Genomic DNA, 20,420 nt, shown 5'->3' on the forward strand with positions numbered 1-20,420 from the left:
CAGCTATGGCTTTACTGAGACAGCATCCCTGTCTGGCATTTCCATCATTACAAATAGGTTCAGTGGATAATTCCCACTGCTCTAAACTAAAACTTACTGATAGAAACTCTGAAAATACATCTTCACATTGTTGGTTAGCTAAAAAACTTCAAACAGGGTGGTTTACATCCCCACAGGGAAGTAACCATATAGTGGATGATAAAGGGAGTAACCAGTCTATTGCAGAGCTACTCACTACTTATCACCACTTAGACAATAAAGTCTCAACTGGCCAAGGTTAGCCTTATTGTCCTTCGTTTGGGGGGGGGTTGTGTGAGAAGGTAGCCTCTTTCTAGCCTTGTTAACCCCACTTTTGGCCTGTTTGTGAGTGTATGTCAGGATGTTTGTCACTGTTTTCACTGTCTCACTGGGATCCTGATAGCCAGGCCTCAGTGCTCATAGTGAAAACACTATGTTTTCAGTATGGTTGTTATGTGTCACTGGGATCCTGCTGGTCAGGACCCCAGTGCTCATAGGTTTGTGGCCTATATGTATGTGTCACTGGGACCCTGTCACACAGGGCCCCAGTGCTCATAGGTGTGCATGTATATGTTCCCTGTGTGGTGCCTAACTGTCTCACTGAGGCTCTGCTAACCAGAACCTCAGTGGTTATGCTCTCTCATTACTTTCAAATTGTCACTAACAGGCTAGTGACCAATTTTACCAATTTACATTGGCTTACTGGAACACCCTTATAATTCCCTAGTATATGGTACTGAGGTACCCAGGGTATTGGGGTTCCAGGAGATCCCTATGGGCTGCAGCATTTCTTTTGCCACCCATAGGGAGCTCTGACAATTCTTACACAGGCCTGCCACTGCAGCCTGAGTGAAATAACGTCCACGTTATTTCACAGCCATTTTACACTGCACTTAAGTAACTTATAAGTCACCTATATGTCTAACCTTTACCTGGTAAAGGTTAGGTGCAAAGTTACTTAGTGTGAGGGCACCCTGGCACTAGCCAAGGTGCCCCCACATTGTTCAGAGCCAATTCACTGAACTTTGTGAGTGCGGGGACACCATTACACGCGTGCACTACATATAGGTCACTACCTATATGTAGCTTCACCATGGTAACTCCGAATATGGCCATGTAACATGTCTATGATCATGGAATTGCCCCCTCTATGCCATCCTGGCATTGTTGGTACAATTCCATGATCCCAGTGGTCTGTAGCACAGACCCTGGTACTGCCAGACTGCCCTTCCTGGGGTTTCACTGCAGCTGCTGCTGCTGCCAACCCCTCAGACAGGCAGCTGCCCTCCTGGGGTCCAGCCAGGCCTGGCCCAGGATGGCAGAACAAAGAACTTCCTCTGAGAGAGGGTGTGACACCCTCTCCCTTTGGAAAATGGTGTGAAGGCAGGGGAGGAGTAGCCTCCCCCAGCCTCTGGAAATGCTTTGTTGGGCACAGATGTGCCCAATTCTGCATAAGCCAGTCTACACCGGTTCAGGGACCCCTTAGCCCCTGCTCTGGCGCGAAACTGGACAAAGGAAAGGGGAGTGACCACTCCCCTGACCTGCACCTCCCCTGGGAGGTGTCCAGAGCTCCTCCAGTGTGCTCCAGACCTCTGCCATCTTGGAAACAGAGGTGCTGCTGGCACACTGGACTGCTCTGAGTGGCCAGTGCCACCAGGTGACGTCAGAGACTCCTGCTGATAGGCTCCTTCAGGTGTTAGTAGCCTTTCCTCTCTCCTAGGTAGCCAAACCCTCTTTTCTGGCTATTTAGGGTCTCTGTCTCTGGGGAAACTTTAGATAACGAATGCATGAGCTCAGCCGAGTTCCTCTGCATCTCCCTCTTCACCTTCTGATAAGGAATCGACCGCTGACCGCGCTGGAAGCCTGCAAACCTGCAACATAGTAGCAAAGACGACTACTGCAACTCTGTAACGCTGATCCTGCCGCCTTCTCGACTGTTTTCCTGCTTGTGCATGCTGTGGGGGTAGTCTGCCTCCTCTCTGCACCAGAAGATCCGAAGAAATCTCCCGTGGGTCGACGGAATCTTCCCCCTGCAACCGCAGGCACCAAAAAGCTGCATCTCCGGTCCCTTGGGTCTCCTCTCAGCACGACGAGCGAGGTCCCTCGAATCCAGCGACACCGTCCAAGTGACCCCCACAGTCCAGTGACTCTTCAGCCCAAGTTTGGTGGAGGTAAGTCCTTGCCTCACCTCGCTGGGCTGCATTGCTGGGAACCGCGACTTTGCAAGCTTCTCCGGCCCCTGTGCACTTCCGGCGGAAATCCTTCGTGCACAGCCAAGCCTGGGTCCACGGCACTCTAACCTGCATTGCACGACTTTCTAAGTTGGTCTCCGGCGACGTGGGACTCCTTTGTGCAACTTCGGCGAGCACCGTTTCACGCATCCTCGTAGTGCCTGTTTCTGGCACTTCTCCGGGTGCTACCTGCTTCAGTGAGGGCTCCTTGTCTTGCTCGACGTCCCCTCTCTCTGCAGGTCCAATTTGCGACCTCCTGGTCCCTCCTGGGCCCCAGCAGCGTCCAAAAACGCCAAACGCACGATTTGCGTGTAGCAAGGCTTGTTGGCGTCCATCCGGCGGGAAAACACTTCTGCACGACTCTCCAAGGCGTGGGGGATCCATCCTCCAAAGGGGAAGTCTCTAGCCCTTGTCGTTCCTGCAGTATTCACAGTTCTTCAGCCTAGTAAGAGCTTCTTTGCACCAACCGCTGGCATTTCTTGGGCATCTGCCCATCTCCGAGCTGCTTGTGACTTTTGGACTTGGTCCCCTTGTTCCACAGGTACCTTCAGACAGGAATCCATCGTTGTTGCATTGCTGATTTGTGTTTTCCTTGCATTCTCCCTCTAACACGACTATTTTGTCCTTAGGGGAACTTTGGTGCACTTTGCACTCACTTTTCAGGGTCTTGGGGAGGGTTATTTTTCTAACTCTCACTATTTTCTAATAGTCCCAGCGACCCTCTACAAGGTCACATAGGTGTGGGGTCCATTCGTGGTTCACATTCCACTTTTGGAGTATATGGTTTGTGTTGCCCCTATCCCTATGTTTCCCCATTGCATCCTATTGTAATTATACATTGTTTGCACTGTTTTCTAAGACTATACTGCATATTTTTGCTATTGTGTATATATATCTTGTGTATATTTCCTATCCTCTTACTGAGGGTACACTCTAAGATACTTTGGCATATTGTCATAAAAAATAAAGTACCTTTATTTTTAGTATAACTGTGTATTGTGTTTTCTTATGATATTGTGCATATGACACTAAGTGGTACTGTAGTAGCTTCACACGTCTCCTAGTTCAGCCTAAGCTGCTCTGCTAAGCTACCATTATCTATCAGCCTAAGCTGCTAGACACCCTATACACTAATACGGGATAACTGGGCCTGGTGCAAGGTGCAAGTACCCCTTGGTACTCACTACAAGCCAGTCCCGCCTCCTACAGGTATCAAACTTCTCAGCACAATAAATGCACACTGATGCCAGTGTACATTTTATTGTAAAATACACCCCAGAGGGCACCTTAGAGGTGCCCCCTGAAACCTTAACCAACTACCCGTGTAGGCTGACTGGTTTTAGCAGCCTGCCACACTCGAGACATGTTGCTGGCCACATGGGGAGAGTGCCTTTGTCACTCTGTGGCTAGTAACAAAGCCTGCACTGGGTGGAGATGCTTATCACCTCCCCCTTGCAGGAGCTGTAACACCTGGCGGTGAGCCTCAAAGGCTCACCCCCTTTGTTACAGCACCACAGGGCATTCCAGCTAGTGGAGTTGCCCGCCCCCTCCGGCCACGACCCCACTTTTGGCAGCAAGGCCGGAGGAGATAATGAGAAAAACAAGGAGGAGTCACTAACCAGTCAGGACAGCCCCTAAGGCAACCTGAGCTGAAGTGACTCTGACTTTTAGGAATCCTCCATCTTGCAGATGGAGGATCCCCCCAATAGTGATAGGAATGTGACCCCCTCCCCTTGGGAGGAAGCACAAAGAAGGTGTAGCCACCCTCAGGGCTAGTAGCCATTGGCTACTGCCCTCCCTGACCTAAACACACCCCTACATTCTGTATTTAGGGGCTCCCCTGAACCTAAGAAATCAGATTCCTGCAACTTAAGAAGAAGAGGACTGCTGAGCTGAAAAACCCTGCAGAGAAGCTGGAGACACCAACTGCTTTGGCCCCAGCCCTACCGGCCTGTCTCCCCCCTTCGGAAGAAAACTGCTCCAGCGACGCTTTCCCCAGGACCAGCGACCTCTGAATCCTCAGAGGACTGCCCTGCTCTAGAAGGACCAAGAAACTCCCGAGAACAGCGGCCCTGTTCAACAAAGACTGCAACTTTGTTTCCAGAGGAGCAGGTTTAAAGACCCCTGCAATCCCCGCCAGAAGCGTGAGACTTGCACCCGGCGACCCAGACTCGACTGGTGAAAAAACAACGCTACAGGGAGGACCCCCAGGCGACTCCAAGACTGTGAGTAACCAAAGTTGTCCCCTCTGAGCCCCCACAGCGACGCCTGCAGAGGGAATCCCGAGGCTCCCCCTGACCGCGACTGCCTAACTCTAAAATCCCGACGGCTGGAAAAGACCCTGCACCCGCAGCCCCCAGCACCTGAAGGATCGGAACTCCAGTGCAGGAGTGACCCCCAGGAGGCCCTCTCCCTTGCCCAGGTGGTGGCTACCCTGAGGAGCCCCCCCCCTTGCCTGCATCGCTGAAGAGACCCCTTGGTCTCCCATTGATTTCCACTGGAAACCCGACGTGTGTTTGCACACTGCACTCGGCCGCCCCCGTGCTGCTGAGGGTGTGCTTTCTGTGCTAACTTGTGTCCCCCCCGGTGCCCTACAAAACCCCCCTGTTCTGCCCTCCGAAGACGCGGGTACTTACCTGCTGGCAGACTGGAACCGGGGCACCCCCTTCTCCATTGAAGCCTATGCGTTTTGGGCATCACTTTGAACTCTGCACCTGACCGGCCCTGAGCTGCTGGTGTGGTAACTTTGGGGTTGCTCTAAACCCCCAACGGTGGGCTACCTTGGACCCAAACTTGAACCCCGTAGGTGGTTTACTTACCTACAAAAACTAACAAATACTTACCTCCCCCAGGAACTGTTGAAAATTAAAAATAGCTATATGTGTTTTATGTAAAAAGTATATATGCTATTGTGATTATTCAAAGTTCCTAAAGTACTTACCTGCAATACCTTTCAAATGAGATATTACATGTAGAATTTGAACCTGTGGTGCTGGAACAAAGGGGGTGAGCCTTTGAGGCTCACCGCCAGGTGTTACAGCTCCTGCCTGGGGGAGGTGATAGCATCTCCACCCAGTGCAGGCTTTGTTACTAGCCACAGAGTGACAAAGGCACTCTCCCCATGTGGCCAGCAACATGTCTCGAGTGTGGCAGGCTGCTAAAACCAGTCAGCCTACACAGGTAGTTGGTTAAGGTTTCAGGGGGCACCTCTAAGGTGCCCTCTGGAGTGTATTTCACAATAAAATGTACACTGGCATCAGTGTGCTTTTATTGTGCTGAGAAGTTTGATACCAAACTTCCCAGTTTTCAGTGTAGCCATTATGGTGCTGTGGAGTTCGTGTTTGACAGACTCCCAGACCATATACTCTTATGGCTACCCTGCACTTACAATGTCTAAGGTTTGGCTTAGACACTGTAGGGGCACAGTGCTCATGCACTGGTGCCCTCACCCATGGTATAGTATAGCACTTTCAATTCAAAACATAGCATCAGCAAAGGCAAAAAGTCAGGGGGTAACCATGCCAAGGAGGCATTTCCTTACAGTCGGGAAGCCCGTTGGCCTGGATGGCCAAGCAGGAAGAGACACAGTTAGTAGCCCATACAACAGCCACAAAAGGGGCGAAAGGTCGACTGGAATTGACGAGGGGCCATGGATATGCCCCAGAGCTGAGCCACATCTCTAATGTCATAAAGCTATCCAGAGGTGAGGCAGCCTTCTCACTGAAAAGAGAAAGCCATCGAAGAGCATGTTCACAAGCAAAGTTTGGTCATACCCCGAAAAGACAGTGATTCTCAGCTAGGTGAGGCATCTAAATGCCACTGACAATGAAATTGCTCGGCCAGCAAGTTAGTTGTGTCAAACCCACAATGGATTTTGGAATCTGCTGCATCTTGTCCACCAGCAATAGCTAGGGAAAGTATGGCTCAGACCTCCTCCGAGACCATAGGCATCACTTGCACAACCAAATTCCACACAGTGTGGGTGCAACGGAACAAATGGCATGCCGTATCCAGCAACCGAAGTGCTAGGCTGGTGGAAGAGAAAATCCTCTTACCACTGGAATGATGTCTTTTGGATTCCCTATTCGGTGGAGTGGTAAGGAATGTGGCAGGTTTCAACCTGGAACTCGGGACGTGGACCACCAAGCTGACAGGAATTGGGTGCTAGGTGATGAAACTAGGGTCCCCAGGAGCAGGCAACAGCAGAAGGCACTGCCCTGTGCACAGGAGCCCTCTGAACAGGGCTTAGACCACATCCCAAGGAAGACATTTGAACAGGATTGTGGGTCTATGGCCGCGGTATTACCGACGTGGGCCGTCATGTTGATAGATGACCCACAATGCTACTTGTTTCCATAGCCGGTGGACCTTGCTATTTGAGACGCCAGCACGTTCCCAGTGCGTGACGTCTCTTAGCAACGACTCCAACACGGAAGACGCGCTTTGAAGGAGACTTGCCGAAGTGTCAGTAACATTGGGATGCGCCGGACTTGATAAGACGGTAGCTATATATTTCAGATTAGGTTCTATTGGTCATTACTTCGAGCGGCTAGTTTGTAACAAGGACTTTTGGAGTTCTGATCTTAGTTTTGTTCCCCTGCTAGGGAGCCGATATGAGCCGCATTGTTTGACTTCGGATAAACAAACACAAGCAGCGTGGTTCACCGCTTAAATTACTTGAGGATGATATATAGGATTTTTTGTTTCCCCGTCTTCTCCCTACAATTAAGGTAAAGACATGAGGTTTTTGTAATTAAAATAGAGTATACATTGTGAAAGTTACCTTTGATAACTATAAAAGTAGTTAAGCTCTTTATCACAGTTAAATATAAAATTACCTTATGTCTGTTTGCAGAGTGGGAAACATTTCCAAATTGAGCTAATATTATCTAAAAAAAAAGCTTTATTTAATATCAAATATTCTGTTGGCATGTAACATACACCTTTTTATTTATTTATCACATGTATGAATGTATACCTGAAAGCGTTTTTCTGATTGTTTTTCTAGAACTACTATTGCCCTTCTCCAGTCCTGATGAGGCCCTAAATCAGTAGGCCGAAACGCGTTGACTTCTTTGTATTGCAAGTGTATTGGGCTTGTCAAATAATGGACTATATTGTAAAGACTTGAGATGCACTATATCACGCTTGTGTGAAAGAAATACACAATACGTTGATAGTTGAGTGCACAAAAAGCCCAGTGCCTTAGTAAATAGAAGTGGATCACATGTGGAGTTACACAATAGTGACCACTATCCAAATACGTAGGGCACCATCTTAGGATGGGTTTTTATACTGTTAAATCTTATATGTGGTTTATTTTTTGTGTATTGTGAGTAATATTTTGTTTATACTTTTCTATGTGATATGTATTAAGTCTTGTATTATATTACCATAGATCCTTTTTTGCTAATTAATTTTTTTTAAAAAATAAATATGAGAAAGAAATAAACTCAGAAGTAACAGAATTAAGGACTGTTCTTATAACTCAGGATTGAATTTGTCCCTACCTGTCATCTTTTCCTTTTTGACGATATAGCTGGTGTAGGGCAAGCTCTATTCTCCTACCCGGATTGTAATATTCTTCTCTGTACATCTTGTCAGTTTGTTCCAAGGCTCCATGCTTCTGTTGTCATATTGGCAAGCTCCAGCCTGAACCTCTTGTTTTCTCTTTTTCTCCCTTTGTCTTGGTAGAGGGTTTTTGAGGGAGAGTGTGTCCTGTGCCCTCGTTAATTTACAGAAGAGGAACTCTGTCAGTCTTCACGCCTGCTTTGTTTTCTTGTTGGATGTAATCCAAAACAATGTTAAACAGGTCACCCCTAGATTGCTGTTGGCTGAGTTTTGTACAGTGTATGGAAGGCATATATTTCAATAATGTAAACTAATGAGTCAGTGGCTTTTGGCCATGTTAAGAGGCGTACATCAAGTTTGTCCATTTCAATTCTGGGTATTAAGTGCGAAAAATGTTAGCATATCCAAAAGCAATGAAGGAAGAATTTTTCAGCCAGCTGTTTTCCAGTAGTCAAAGTCATTGCTTCTTTCCTTAGGTTTGCCCACTCAGATGCTATAGAGAGGAATCAGCTTCGCGCAGCTGTTCTTAACCATCAGACATATGAGCTCCCAATGAATCACTACCAGAAGCAGGGAACTCTGATCTAACCAATTTCTACTATTTAAACCTTAAAACAAGTATCCAAAAATGCAGAAAACCTATCCATCAAATACACAGATTCTGAAAGACTTGGCTTAATTGCCCCAAAAAATATACAAAAATCAAAATTTCAATGAGACGGTTGGAGCTTTTCAAAAGCTGGTATGCGTAAGCAAAAAAAGACAAATATATGCAAGAATACAACTTGGTCAGTTTTGTTTGGAGTACCAGTGCTTCAGCTTACACCACCAATCTTCTGATGGTAGATTTAGTTTACTGTAATTGCACTGCTCCACGAACCAAGCTAAGGATAGTATTGAATTGTTAGCTTCCAATTGCATTTTCTTTCACTTTTACTGTGCTTTATATTTTAAAATGTTAGTTTTGTATATTTTTACTTAATTAATAAGCTAATACTTATTTTTCTAAACAGTCACAGACCTCCTGAGTAGGTGGCGTAGAGTCAAGGAGTCTACAGACCCCGGGTTAGAACTACTGGTCAACTCGCTTAGTAGGTTCCCAGACCCCTTTGTGTAGAAAGTAAAGGATCTCTGAAGGAAATTAAGATGCATGTGTGTTGGCTTGCATGATGGGGACCAGTGACAGAGTTGTAGTACTGGAAATGAAAATGTCACTTACCCAGTGTACATCTGTTCGTGGCATCAGTCGCAGTAGATTCGCATGTTCTGCAATAGCTCGCCATCTGGTGTTGGGCCGGAGTGTTACAAGTTGTTTTTCTTCGAAGAAGTCTTTCGAGTCACGGGACCGAGTGACTCCTCCTTTTGTCTCCATTGCGCATGGGCGTCGACTCCATCTTCGATTGTTTTTCCCCGCAGAGGGTGAGGTAGGAGTTGAATTGTAGTAATAGTGCCCATGCAATGGAGTGACTAAGTATGCACCTATTTAAGGTTGAGATGATACATATATAAATAATTGAAGGTAACTTCCAAACTGCTACAGGCTTCCGGGGAGGCGGGTGGGCACATGCGAATCTACTGCGACTGATGCCACGAACAGATGTACACTGGGTAAGTGACATTTTCAGTTCGATGGCATCTGTCGCTGTAGATACGCATGTTCTGCATAGACTAGTAAGCAGTTATTTCCCCAAAAGCGGTGGATCAGCCTGTAGGAGTGGAAGTAGTCTGAAATAATGTCCTTAATACGGCTTGACCTACTGTGGCTTGTTGTGCGGATAACACGTCTACACAGTAGTGCTTGGTGAATGTGTGAGGCGTAGACCATGTGGCTGCCTTACATATTTCTTGCATTGGGATGTTTCCTAGAAAGGCCATGGTAGCACCTTTCTTTCTGGTTGAGTGTGCCCTTGGTGTAATGGGCAGCTGTCGTTTAGCTTTAAGGTAGCAGATTTGGATGCATTTAACTATCCATCTGGCTATACCTTGTTTTGAAATTGGGTTTCCTGCATGAGGTTTTTGAAATGCAATAAAGAGTTGTTTAGTCTTTCTGATGTTTTTTGTTCTGTCAATGTAATACATCAATGCTCTTTTGACATCTAATGTATGTAGTGCCCTTTCAGCTACGGTATCTGGCTGTGGAAAGAACACTGGAAGTTCCACTGTTTGATTTAGATGGAACGGTGAAATAACCTTTGGCAAAAATTTAGGATTGGTCCTTAGGACGACTTTATTTTTGTGTAGTTGTATAAAAGGTTCCTGTATAGTAAACGCCTGAATCTCGCTTACTCTTCTCAGGGAAGTAATGGCGATGAGAAATGCCACCTTCCAGGTTAGGAACTGTATGTCGCAGGAGTGCATGGGTTCAAAAGGTGGACCCATAAGTCTAGTTAGGACAACATTTAGGTTCCATGAAGGAACAGGTAGTGTTCTTGGTGGTATAATTCTCCTAAGGCCCTCCATGAATGCTTTAATGACTGGTATTTTATATAGGGAAGTTGAATAGGTAGTTTGCAGGTATGCAGATATTGCTGCAAGGTGAATCTTAATGGAAGAGAAAGCTAGGTTAGATTTTTGTAAGTGAAGCAAGTAACCCACTACATGTTCTGGAGTTGTGTGTAATGGTTGTATTTGATTAATATGGCAGTAGCAAACAAACCTCTTCCATTTACTTGCATAGCAGTGCCTGGTGGATGGCCTTCTTGCTTGTTTTATGACTTCCATACATTCTTGGGTAAGTTGTAAGTGCCCGAATTCTAGGATTTCAGGAGCCAGATTGCTAGATTCAGCGATGCTGGATCTGGGTGTCTGATCTTTTGGTTGTGCTGTGTCAACAGATCTGGCCTGTTGGGCAATTTGATGCAGGGTACCACTGATAGGTCTAGTAGCGTTGTGTACCAGGGTTGCCTTGCCCAAGTTGGTGCTATCAATATGAGTTTGAGTTTGCTTTGACTGAGTTTGTTTACCAGGTAAGGAAGGAGAGGGAGAGGAGGAAAAGCGTAAGCAAATATCCCTGACCAGTTCATCCATAGGGCATTGCCTTGGGATTGTTTGTGTGGGTATCTGGATGCGAAGTTTTGGCATTTTGCGTTCTCCCTTGTCGCAAACAAGTCTATCTGAGGTGTTCCCCAGAGTTTGAAATAAGTGTTCAGAATTTGGGGGTGAATTTCCCATTCGTGGACCTGTTGGTGATCTCGAGAGAGATTGTCTGCGAGTTGATTTTGTATCCCTGGTATAAACTGTGCAATTAGGCGAATTTGGTTGTGAATTGCCCAATGCCAAATTTTTTGTGCTAGCAGGCTTAACTGCGTGGAGTGCGTCCCCCCCGCTTGTTTAGATAATACATTGTTGTCATGTTGTCTGTTTTGACGAGAATGTATTTGTGAACTATTATTGGTTGGAAAGCCTTTAGTGCTTGAAAAACTGCTAGAAGTTCTAGGTGATTGATATGCAGTTTTGTTTGATGTACGTTCCATTGTCCTTGTATGCTGTGTTGATCGAGGTGTGCTCCCCACCCTGTCATGGAAGCATCTGTTGTTATTACGTATTGTGGCACTGGGTCTTGGAAAGGCCGCCCCTTGTTTAAATTTATGTTGTTCCACCACAGAAGCGAGAGGTAAGTTTGGCGGTCTATTAACACCAGATCTAAAAGGTGACCCTGTGCTTGAGACCACTGTGATGCTAGGCATTGTTGTAAGGGCCTCATGTGCAGTCTTGCGTTTGGGACAATGGCTATGCATGATGACATCATGCCTAGGAGTTGTAATACCATCTTTGCCTGTATCTTTTGTGTTGGATACATGCGTTGTATGATGGTGTTGAAATTTTGAATTCTTTGTGGACTTGGAGTGGCTACTCCTTTTGATGTGTTTATTATGGCTCCCAGGTATTGTTGTACCTTGCGTGGCAGAATTTTGGATTTTGTGAAATTGACGGTGAACCCTAGTTTGAAGAGGGTTTGTATGATCTGATTTGTGTGATTTGAGCACTGTTTGAACGAATGGGCCTTGATTAGCCAGTCGTCCAAATATGGGAACACATGTATTTGCTGCCTTCTTATGTGTGCAGCGACTACCGCTAGACATTTGGTAAAGACTCTTGGTGCGGTTGTTAATCCGAAAGGCAGTACCTTGAATTGGTAATGTATTCCTTTGAATACAAACCTTAGGTATTTCCTGTGCGATGGGTGTATTGGTATATGGAAATAAGCATCCTTGAGGTCTAAAGTTGCCATGTAGTCGTGTAGTTTTAGCAATGGCAATACTTCTTGTAGTGTGACCATGTGGAAGTGGTCTGATTTGATGAAAGTGTTCACTACTCTGAGGTCTAGGATTGGTCTCAGTGTTTTGTCCTTCTTTGGTATCAGAAAGTACAGTGAGTAAACTCCTGTGTTTATTTGTGTGTTTGGCACTAATTCGATTGCATTCTTTTGCAATAGTGCCTGCACTTCTATCTCCAGGAGATTGGAATGGTGTGTTGTTAAATTTTGTGCTTTTGGTGGTATGTTTGGAGGGTATTGTAGAAATTCTATGCAATAACCATGTTGGATAATTGCTAGAACCCAAGTGTCTGTAGTGATTTCCTCCCATGCTTTGTAATAATGGCCTATTCTTCCCCCCACTGGTGTTGTGTGGAGGGGGTGAGTGACCTGTGAGTCACTGTTTAGTAGTAGGGGCTTTGGGGCTTTGAAATCTTCCTCTATTTCTAGGGAATTGCCCTCCTCTATATTGTCCCCGAAAACCTCCTCTATACTGTCCCTGGTAACTGGACGGTGTGGCTTGTGAGGTGCTGGCTTGTGTGCTTTGACCTCGAAACCCCCCTCGAAAGGGCGTTTTACGGAATGTGCTGTAATTCCCTCTGCTCTGCGGGGAGTAGAGTGCGCCCATGGCTTTGGCAGTGTCCGTATCTTTTTTGAGTTTCTCAATCGCTGTGTCCACTTCTGGACCGAACAGTTCTTTTTCATTAAAAGGCATATTGAGAACTGCTTGTTGAATCTCTGGTTTAAATCCAGACGTTCGGAGCCATGCATGCCTTCTGATAGTTACAGATGTATTAATTGTCCGTGCAGCTGTATCTGCAGCGTCCATGGAGGAGCGGATCTGGTTGTTGGAAATGGTCTGTCCCTCCTCAACCACTTGTTTTGCCCTATTTTGTAAGTCCTTGGGCAGATGTTCAATGAGATGTTGCATCTCGTCCCAGTGGGCTCTGTCATAGCGCGCAAGTAGTGCCTGGGAGTTCGCGATGCGCCACTGGTTTGCAGCTTGTGCTGCGACTCTTTTACCAGCTGCATCGAACTTGCGGCTCTCTTTATCTGGGGGTGGTGCATCTCCAGATGTGTGAGAGTTGGCCCTTTTCCTAGCTGCTCCTACAACGACAGAGTCTGGTGGCAGCTGTGTAGTGATGAAAGCCGGGTCTGTAGGAGGCGCCTTATACTTTTTTTCCACCCTTGGTGTGATTGCCCTACTTTTGACCGGCTCCTTAAAGATGTCTTTTGCGTGCCGGAGCATACCAGGGAGCATAGGCAGGCTTTGGTAGGAGCTGTGGGTGGAGGAGAGGGTGTTGAATAAGAAATCATCCTCGACCTGTTCTGAGTGGAGGCTTACGTTGTGAAATTGTGCTGCTCTAGCCACCACTTGAGAATACGCGGTGCTGTCTTCTGGTGGAGATGGCTTTGTAGGGTATGCCTCCGGACTGTTATCTGACACTGGGGCGTCGTATAGGTCCCATGCGTCCTGATCTTGGTCACCCTGGCTCATGGTGGTGTGAGCTGGGGAGTGTGATGGAGTTTGTGCTGGTGAGACGTTAATCACAGGCGGAGGAGAGGGTGGTGGGGTAACTCTTTTCACCACTTTTGGTTGTGGTGTCTGTTCCGTCTGGAACTCCAACCTTCTCTTTCTCCTAATGGGGGGAAGGGTGCTTATTTTTCCTGTCCCCTGCTGTATGAAGATACGCTTTTGCGTATGGTCCACATCAGTTGCTTGCAGCTCTTCCTCAAACCTATGCTTCTGCATTTGGGAGGTTAGCGAGTGCTCTTCTGTATAAGAGCCTGAAGCTGGGTCGCTTGCAGTTTGTTTCGGCATCGAAACCCTGTCTGCGTGTTTTTTCGGCTCCGAGGTGACTTTTCTTTTTCGGGGCCGAAACCTCTCGGCGTCGATCTGTTTCGGTGCCGCTGTCTCGGCGTCGAGCCGTGTCGGCACCGGCATCTCGGTGTCGAGGCTTGTCTCCAGCACTTTCTCGGTCCCGAGAAGGCTGCGTGCCGGTGTCTCGACCGGAGTCGGACGATCTCGGCACTGTTTGGGCCTTTTTCGGTGCCGACGGGCGGTCACCGAATTTATGGGTGGAGCCATGGCCTGGTGGCAGTGGCGTCCCCTGGGCCTTGTAAATGTTCTTCTGAGTGGATTTCGACGTCTTACTCACGGTTTGTGTATCGTCGAATCCTTCGGAGTCTGAGTCTTGGATCGAGAAGGTACCTTCTTCTTCCTGTTCCTCGAACTCCCGTTGGGCTGTCGGTGCGGACGCCATCTGAAGTCTTCTGGCTCGACGGTCTCGGAGTGTTTTTCGGGACCGGAACGCACGACAGGCCTCGCAGGTGTCTTCGCTGTGCTCAGGTGACAGGCACAGGTTGCAGACCAAGTGTTGGTCTGTGTAAGGGTACTTATTGTGGCATTTGGGGCAGAAACGGAACGGGGTCCGTTCCATCGGCGTTCTTCAGCACGCGGTCGGGCCGACCAGGCCCCGACGGAGGATCGAAAAACTACCACGAAGGGCACCGGAGCTCTTCGATCTTCGATGCGGTGTGGAATCAAAGTACGCCGATCCCGAACGCAACAATACCGACGAAAATCTTCCGAAATTAGCTAATTTTCCGTTCCGAAACTCGGAGCGACAGGAACACGTCCGAACCCGATGGCGGAAAAAAAACAATCGAAGATGGAGTCGACGCCCATGCGCAATGGAGACAAAAGGAGGAGTCACTCGGTCCCGTGACTCGAAAGACTTCTTCGAAGAAAAACAACTTGTAACACTCCGGCCCAACACCAGATGGCGAGCTATTGCAGAACATGCGTATCTACAGCGACAGATGCCATCGAACATCTGATTTCTTCTCCACCCTTTAATGGGCCCAGGTCTGAAGGAGTTGGTTGGTAGTGACCAGTGCTGGCACAGTGCCAAGTATTTGGAATCACCCTGTGACCTGGCCTTGCTGCTTCCACTGTTCATGGTGGCTTCCTGTTTTATGATGAGCCGAATAGAACACTGCACTGTACCTGTGAATAAAATGGACGGCAGTTATAGGTCTGTTGAGACTGATGCAGTAGACAGTGGTACAGTGAAAATTATTCTCAGCAAGACAACTGGTTTTGTCCTCCGGTGCCATGAAATGGCAGCTTGTCGCTTAACTGCAAGACACCAACAAACCACGTAGTGGTGTGTTCCACTTTAATATTCAGGAGAGCACTGTCAATGTGGCAGCCATACAGAATACGGACACCAAAGGGCTGAGCATGTACCCTGCTTTAGAAGAAACACATGTGAGCCAGACCTGGGGGCAGACCAGCTGCCCTTGTCAACTGTCTGAAGCGGATTCTATTTTGTAGGAAAGGGCCCCTTTTTGACATGGTCACCCCCACTTTTTGCCTGGTATCCGATGCAATTTTGACAGAAAGTGCACTGGGTTCCTGGCCCAAGGGCCAGATCTTTCTCTAAAACTATGCGATTGTTCCCCAGTTGGCAATACCTTTTGCATCCCTGTAAGCCCCTGATAAGTGGTATCCCAAATATCTAGGGCATGGGTACAAAAGAGAATTCCCAGAAGCTGCAGCATTTATTGTACCACCCACAGGTAACCCCTCACCTAGCGCATGCAGACTGCCATTGCAGGCTGTGTCTCTTAGTGCAACTGAAAGTGAAAACATGACATGGCACACAGCTGGGTGCCATACCCACTAACACTGCATGCAATATATGTAAGTCACCCCTACAGCGGGCCTTACAGCCCTAAGGCAGGGTGCATTATATTACATGTGTGGACATATCTGCAATAGCAGATATGCCCCTGCTATTCCTTGGCCAATTCTTAGACACAGTAAGTGGTCAGGGATGGCATTTTAAGTAAGTGTGCTGGACACTGGTCAATACGAGTTCCCTAGCTACATGACGTCTCCACTGAAACTAAGGATGTTTAGTATCAAACATCTTGTATTAATATACCCTCACCAATTCCAGTGAAGGATTAATACATGCAACCAGAGGGCACCTTAGAGGTGCCCCCTGAAAAGCCTACTAACTGTTGGTGTGCTGGCTGACTAGTTTAAACCAGCCTGCCACCAATAGACAAGATTCAGACTCACCCATGGGTGAGAGCCTCCGTGTAAAAACACCCCTCCCAATAGGAGGACCTGCAAATTTGCATTCCAGGGCAGGGAGCTTCAAAAAAAAACCACCACGCTTGGTATGCAAATCTGGCTACCCTCAGAGGAGAGGCCGACCTGAACCGAGGACAAAGAAGAGATGCAAAAGCAAAAACTGAAGACCAGTGTGACTCGGCGCCAACCTTGCCGGCTGACTTAAACAGCTGTTCCAAAGACGCCTCATCCTGCAGCTGCTTGTGACTCCAAAAGCCTGGGAGGACTGCCAGCCTTCACCCAAGGACCAGGAACTCCCATGGAACAGCAAAGCTGCTCCCCTGAATCTTGCAGGAGACCCAAGGAGAACTGAAAAGACCCCTGACTGCCAAAACAAGACAGCAGAAAGTAAAGTACATTCCCTCACTGGGAAGTCTGTTTTTTTCCAATGGTGCGAGCAGGCTACTAAATGAACAACATTAAAAAGCTCTTCCAGGCATGTTAATGTTAAGCACTACTCACACCACTCGGCTTGAAGATCGGCAATGATTCTAGTATTTGAATCTACAAATAATCGGATACTGATGGAAAAAAAAAAGAAAACTAAATGAATTATAATCAGCCATCAATTAAAAGGCACTGACATTTTTTGATAGTTAATTGTTACCAAAGGAATTGCGGCCTAGGACTCACCAGATTTGCTACGTTCTCTGCCGTCAGAAGAGGCTGAAGGAAGTCAGCAGTGATATCCGTCTCCGTTTGGATGCTTGGAGCAGAGGGCTTTGAAGCAGGTGCGATTATCGTCTCAATGTCTTTGTCCTCATCATCTTCCACAAGTGGGGTTTCTGCAAATTTAGGGCAAATAAGGAAACACAACGACACCGAGGTGAAGTTTTGAAATCCAGACAGCTGCAAGATAGATGCACAGCTTCCAATTTGTCACTGCCACAATTTTAATAGTGTTTAAATCTCTTTAGGTTCTATCACTGACTTACCCCAAGACACAATAACAAACCCCAAGTATTTCAATATAAGAGTCGCAGCGCAAATACAAAGCTCTACAGACACGTCAGTATTCCACTTCTTCCATAAAGAATTTGCTAATTTGTTCAGTGAAGTTCATCTAAATGGTCTGAAATCTTCTCCTGAGTCAAGAAGTCACAAAAGCCTGAGATTCTGATGAAGATCATACGCAAGAAGAGTGACCATTTACAGGTTGAAAAACAATCAAAATAGCAGTGCTGAGAGGAAACCTGGTGAATTGATTAAGAAAGGCAATTAAAAAACGCACCACCTGTCACTAGTCCAATCCTTTGTGACTACTGGATGGATAACATGCAGAAAACAATATGGTGGAATAGCAGGTACAAAAACCTCTTGGTGCGTTTTCAAAGTTAAATTAAAGTTTGCAAGACGGCTACAAGTTCAACACACTTATAAAATGATCAATGCACTGTTGAGTTTTATTATTAGAGTTGTTTCTGGAGAAAAGTGACTAATTCAACATATGAAACACACTAATTACTTGTTGAAGCAAAAATCATACACTCGATCACACCATTGCCTTGATTCCTAAAAGACAATGTCAAAAATGGATTAATCAAGCAACTCCTGCTCCTCTTAATGAAAATCAAATTGCTTTTTCTTTCAATTTTCAAGACCCTCTAAGTTGTTGTTGCTACAGCTTTGGCATACCGATTTTGATCTTCTTCTGCCCTTGCTCAGCATCATCCCGCTGGCGTTTTCTGAACTCTTTCAGGTTGGGCATGTTACGTGCAATTTCTTGTTGCTGTGTGCCAAGATCTAGAAGCAGAGTGGTAATCTGGGCCTGGAACTCGACAGAGGATGGATGTTTAAGAACACTCAACAGGTGCAGCTTGAGGTTCTTCCTCACGGAGCTCACTTGAGATTTGGCCAAAGTTGGAGGCAGGTTTGCTGTAACACACAAACAATACATAATTCAGACAGTGTCAGAAAGATTTATATGGGAGAGCATTCTCACTATAACCAGTTACCAAAAATGCAATGGACAACTAAAAGTTCATACAACCAAACTACATAATTTTAGAGTGCCCAGTAACCAAATGTGACAGTATTTTTCAACTTTCCAGTCCTTTAAACCTACTGTGAAGGCAGTACACAACTTCTTGCACAATACTTCATCCTTCCAGAGGACTACAGAAGAAAGTAGAAGCAGCACCTGACTGGCACCAGGTTTGAACGTTTGAGATCAATTGTTTCCCATCACACCATTCAAATGTTGGTGCTTATAAAACGGTAAATTATGTCTTCTTGTTTAACTACAATGAATAGGAGCTATATTATGCAGATACAAGATATCAAACCATTATCTAAAATCACTTGAATACCTGCCTATTTTAACAATAGGGTATACAGACTATGAAGGTATTAAGCTTTCAGTGTCCATGAAAATATGTTAATTCTCTTGTTCAAATCACATTAAAAGCAGACTTAACTGGCCATTCTGTCAGAAAGGACAATGATTAGCCTTTGATTTTGCCGCTACAAACATAAGTGCCATTCAAGTTGAAGTCAACTACTGTGGCCCTACCAACTAAGCAGAAGAAAAACAATTACTGCCTGCAGGAGGGATACGCCACCAAGATGTCTGCCTAGTCTACCCTCTAACTAGTACTGGGAGAGAGAACATTTTAAGGTTTGGGTGTGTGCTAAATATGTGGTAGATACTCCCTCCAATGTGTTTATGGATAAATAAATTGGCTCAGCAGTTCATGACTGCAGACAGAGTTCCCCATTAAGGTTAAGAAATCTAAGGTGGCCTGAAATATTATCTTACTTATGTATGCCATGCATATCTATATTGGTTCAGTCCAATGCTTATTCTACCGTAAAACATTCAGGGAAGAATGAGGTTTCCTGTCCTCAAGTTCAGAGTGCCAAATAGTGATGCAGCAGAAATACAAGGGCTAGGTCATACAAATGTTTCTCAACACTTTAGGATTAAGTGTTAGAATAGTTCACAGAAACGGGCTGTTAAAAATAAAGAGCAGCCTGTCCCCAGTCAGTAATGGAAAGGATGTTGGCGATCTTTGCCAGCACTGCAGTTGCCAGAAACAAAATGACAAGGTCTATAATGTGGAACTAGAAAGCGTGCAACAAAATTATTAAGACATTGTAGGGATATACAAGTAATCTCACATTTAATACCATTAAGGGAAATAGCTTAATTTTAATTTAATGCGTTGTTCTTGCTTTTCTTGCTTTTCGAATCTTCAATGTGTTCTAAAATCCTGCTATTTCTCCAAAGGCTTAATTACAGACTAATTCAGAGATTTCAATTCAGAATTCCTTGGTCGTCAACACTCCATACAAGATGCCCACATACATTCTCTCTCTCCTGGGTAGACCATACATCACACATTAACTTATTTTAAATAAAACATTAAAATATAATATACATGCTATAAACTATTCATTCTCACACACTGTTTTAGAAACTATCCAATCAAGTGTTATATATGCAGCTTATTAAGTATGTACAATGATATATTTCTAGAAACTAGCAGACAATTATAAAACAAATACTGGCAAAGCCAACAAGTCTCACCTATGCAAGAGCTATAGGCTTTGCCAATGTGTTTTAGCCTTGTAAACCCGCGTGGCTGCTTTTCAGAGGCAGTGTGGAGTCGCATACAGTAGAGTGGCACGCACTGTAGTGTCAGAGTAGACTGGTAAAGTGCAATAGGGCGTGTAGAGTGCAGTTGCGTAGTGACACTGTAATGGCATAGAGTAAAGTGCTTTAGAGTGCACTGGTACAAAGTGCAGTAGTGCAGAGTAGATTAGAGTGGCGAACAGCGGATTGGCGTAGCGTGCAGGGGCACAGAGTTGTGTGTTAAAAAGTAAAGTGCTCTGGCGTAGAGTGCAGTGTTTGCAGAGGGGCAGAGTACACTGGCGCAGAGTGGAGTTGTACTTAGTAGATTAGTGCTGCCTAGACTGGAGTGGCGTAGAGTACAGTGGCAAAGAGTGCAATGAAGTAGTGGTGAAGAGTGCACTGGCACAGAGTAGAGTGCTACAAGGTAGAGTAGACAGGAGTAGAGTGCAGTGGCATGAAGTGGTTTAAAGTAGAGTAGTGCAGAGTAGTGGGGGGGATTCATGGTGTGGTAGCACACAGCCATTACAGACAACAATTTTCAATTTAAATGACTGTTACATTTGCAAAGACACACAGTTCTACTAATGAAACTATACAGTACAGATGAAAATGTGTGAAAAATGT

At 46.0% G+C, this 20,420-nt stretch overlaps 1 protein-coding gene across 5 annotated transcripts in view; it reads right to left on the reverse strand.

The window, feature by feature from the left end:
- Positions 1-20,420, reverse strand: part of SYMPK (symplekin scaffold protein) — a 1,084,618-nt gene that overhangs the window by 821,437 nt on the left and 242,761 nt on the right. For all 5 annotated transcript variants that reach the window (XM_069207742.1, XM_069207740.1, XM_069207741.1 and 2 more), the window contains 2 exons: positions 17,858-18,097; positions 16,856-17,007 (listed from right to left, as the gene is read on the reverse strand). In XM_069207742.1, coding sequence (XP_069063843.1) covers positions 16,856-17,007; positions 17,858-18,097 — 392 coding nt within the window. The remainder of the gene's footprint in view (positions 1-16,855; positions 17,008-17,857; positions 18,098-20,420) is intronic.

The sequence above is a fragment of the Pleurodeles waltl genome, chromosome 9 (genome assembly GCF_031143425.1).
Source record: "Pleurodeles waltl isolate 20211129_DDA chromosome 9, aPleWal1.hap1.20221129, whole genome shotgun sequence".
Taxonomy (NCBI): Eukaryota; Metazoa; Chordata; class Amphibia; order Caudata; family Salamandridae; genus Pleurodeles; species Pleurodeles waltl.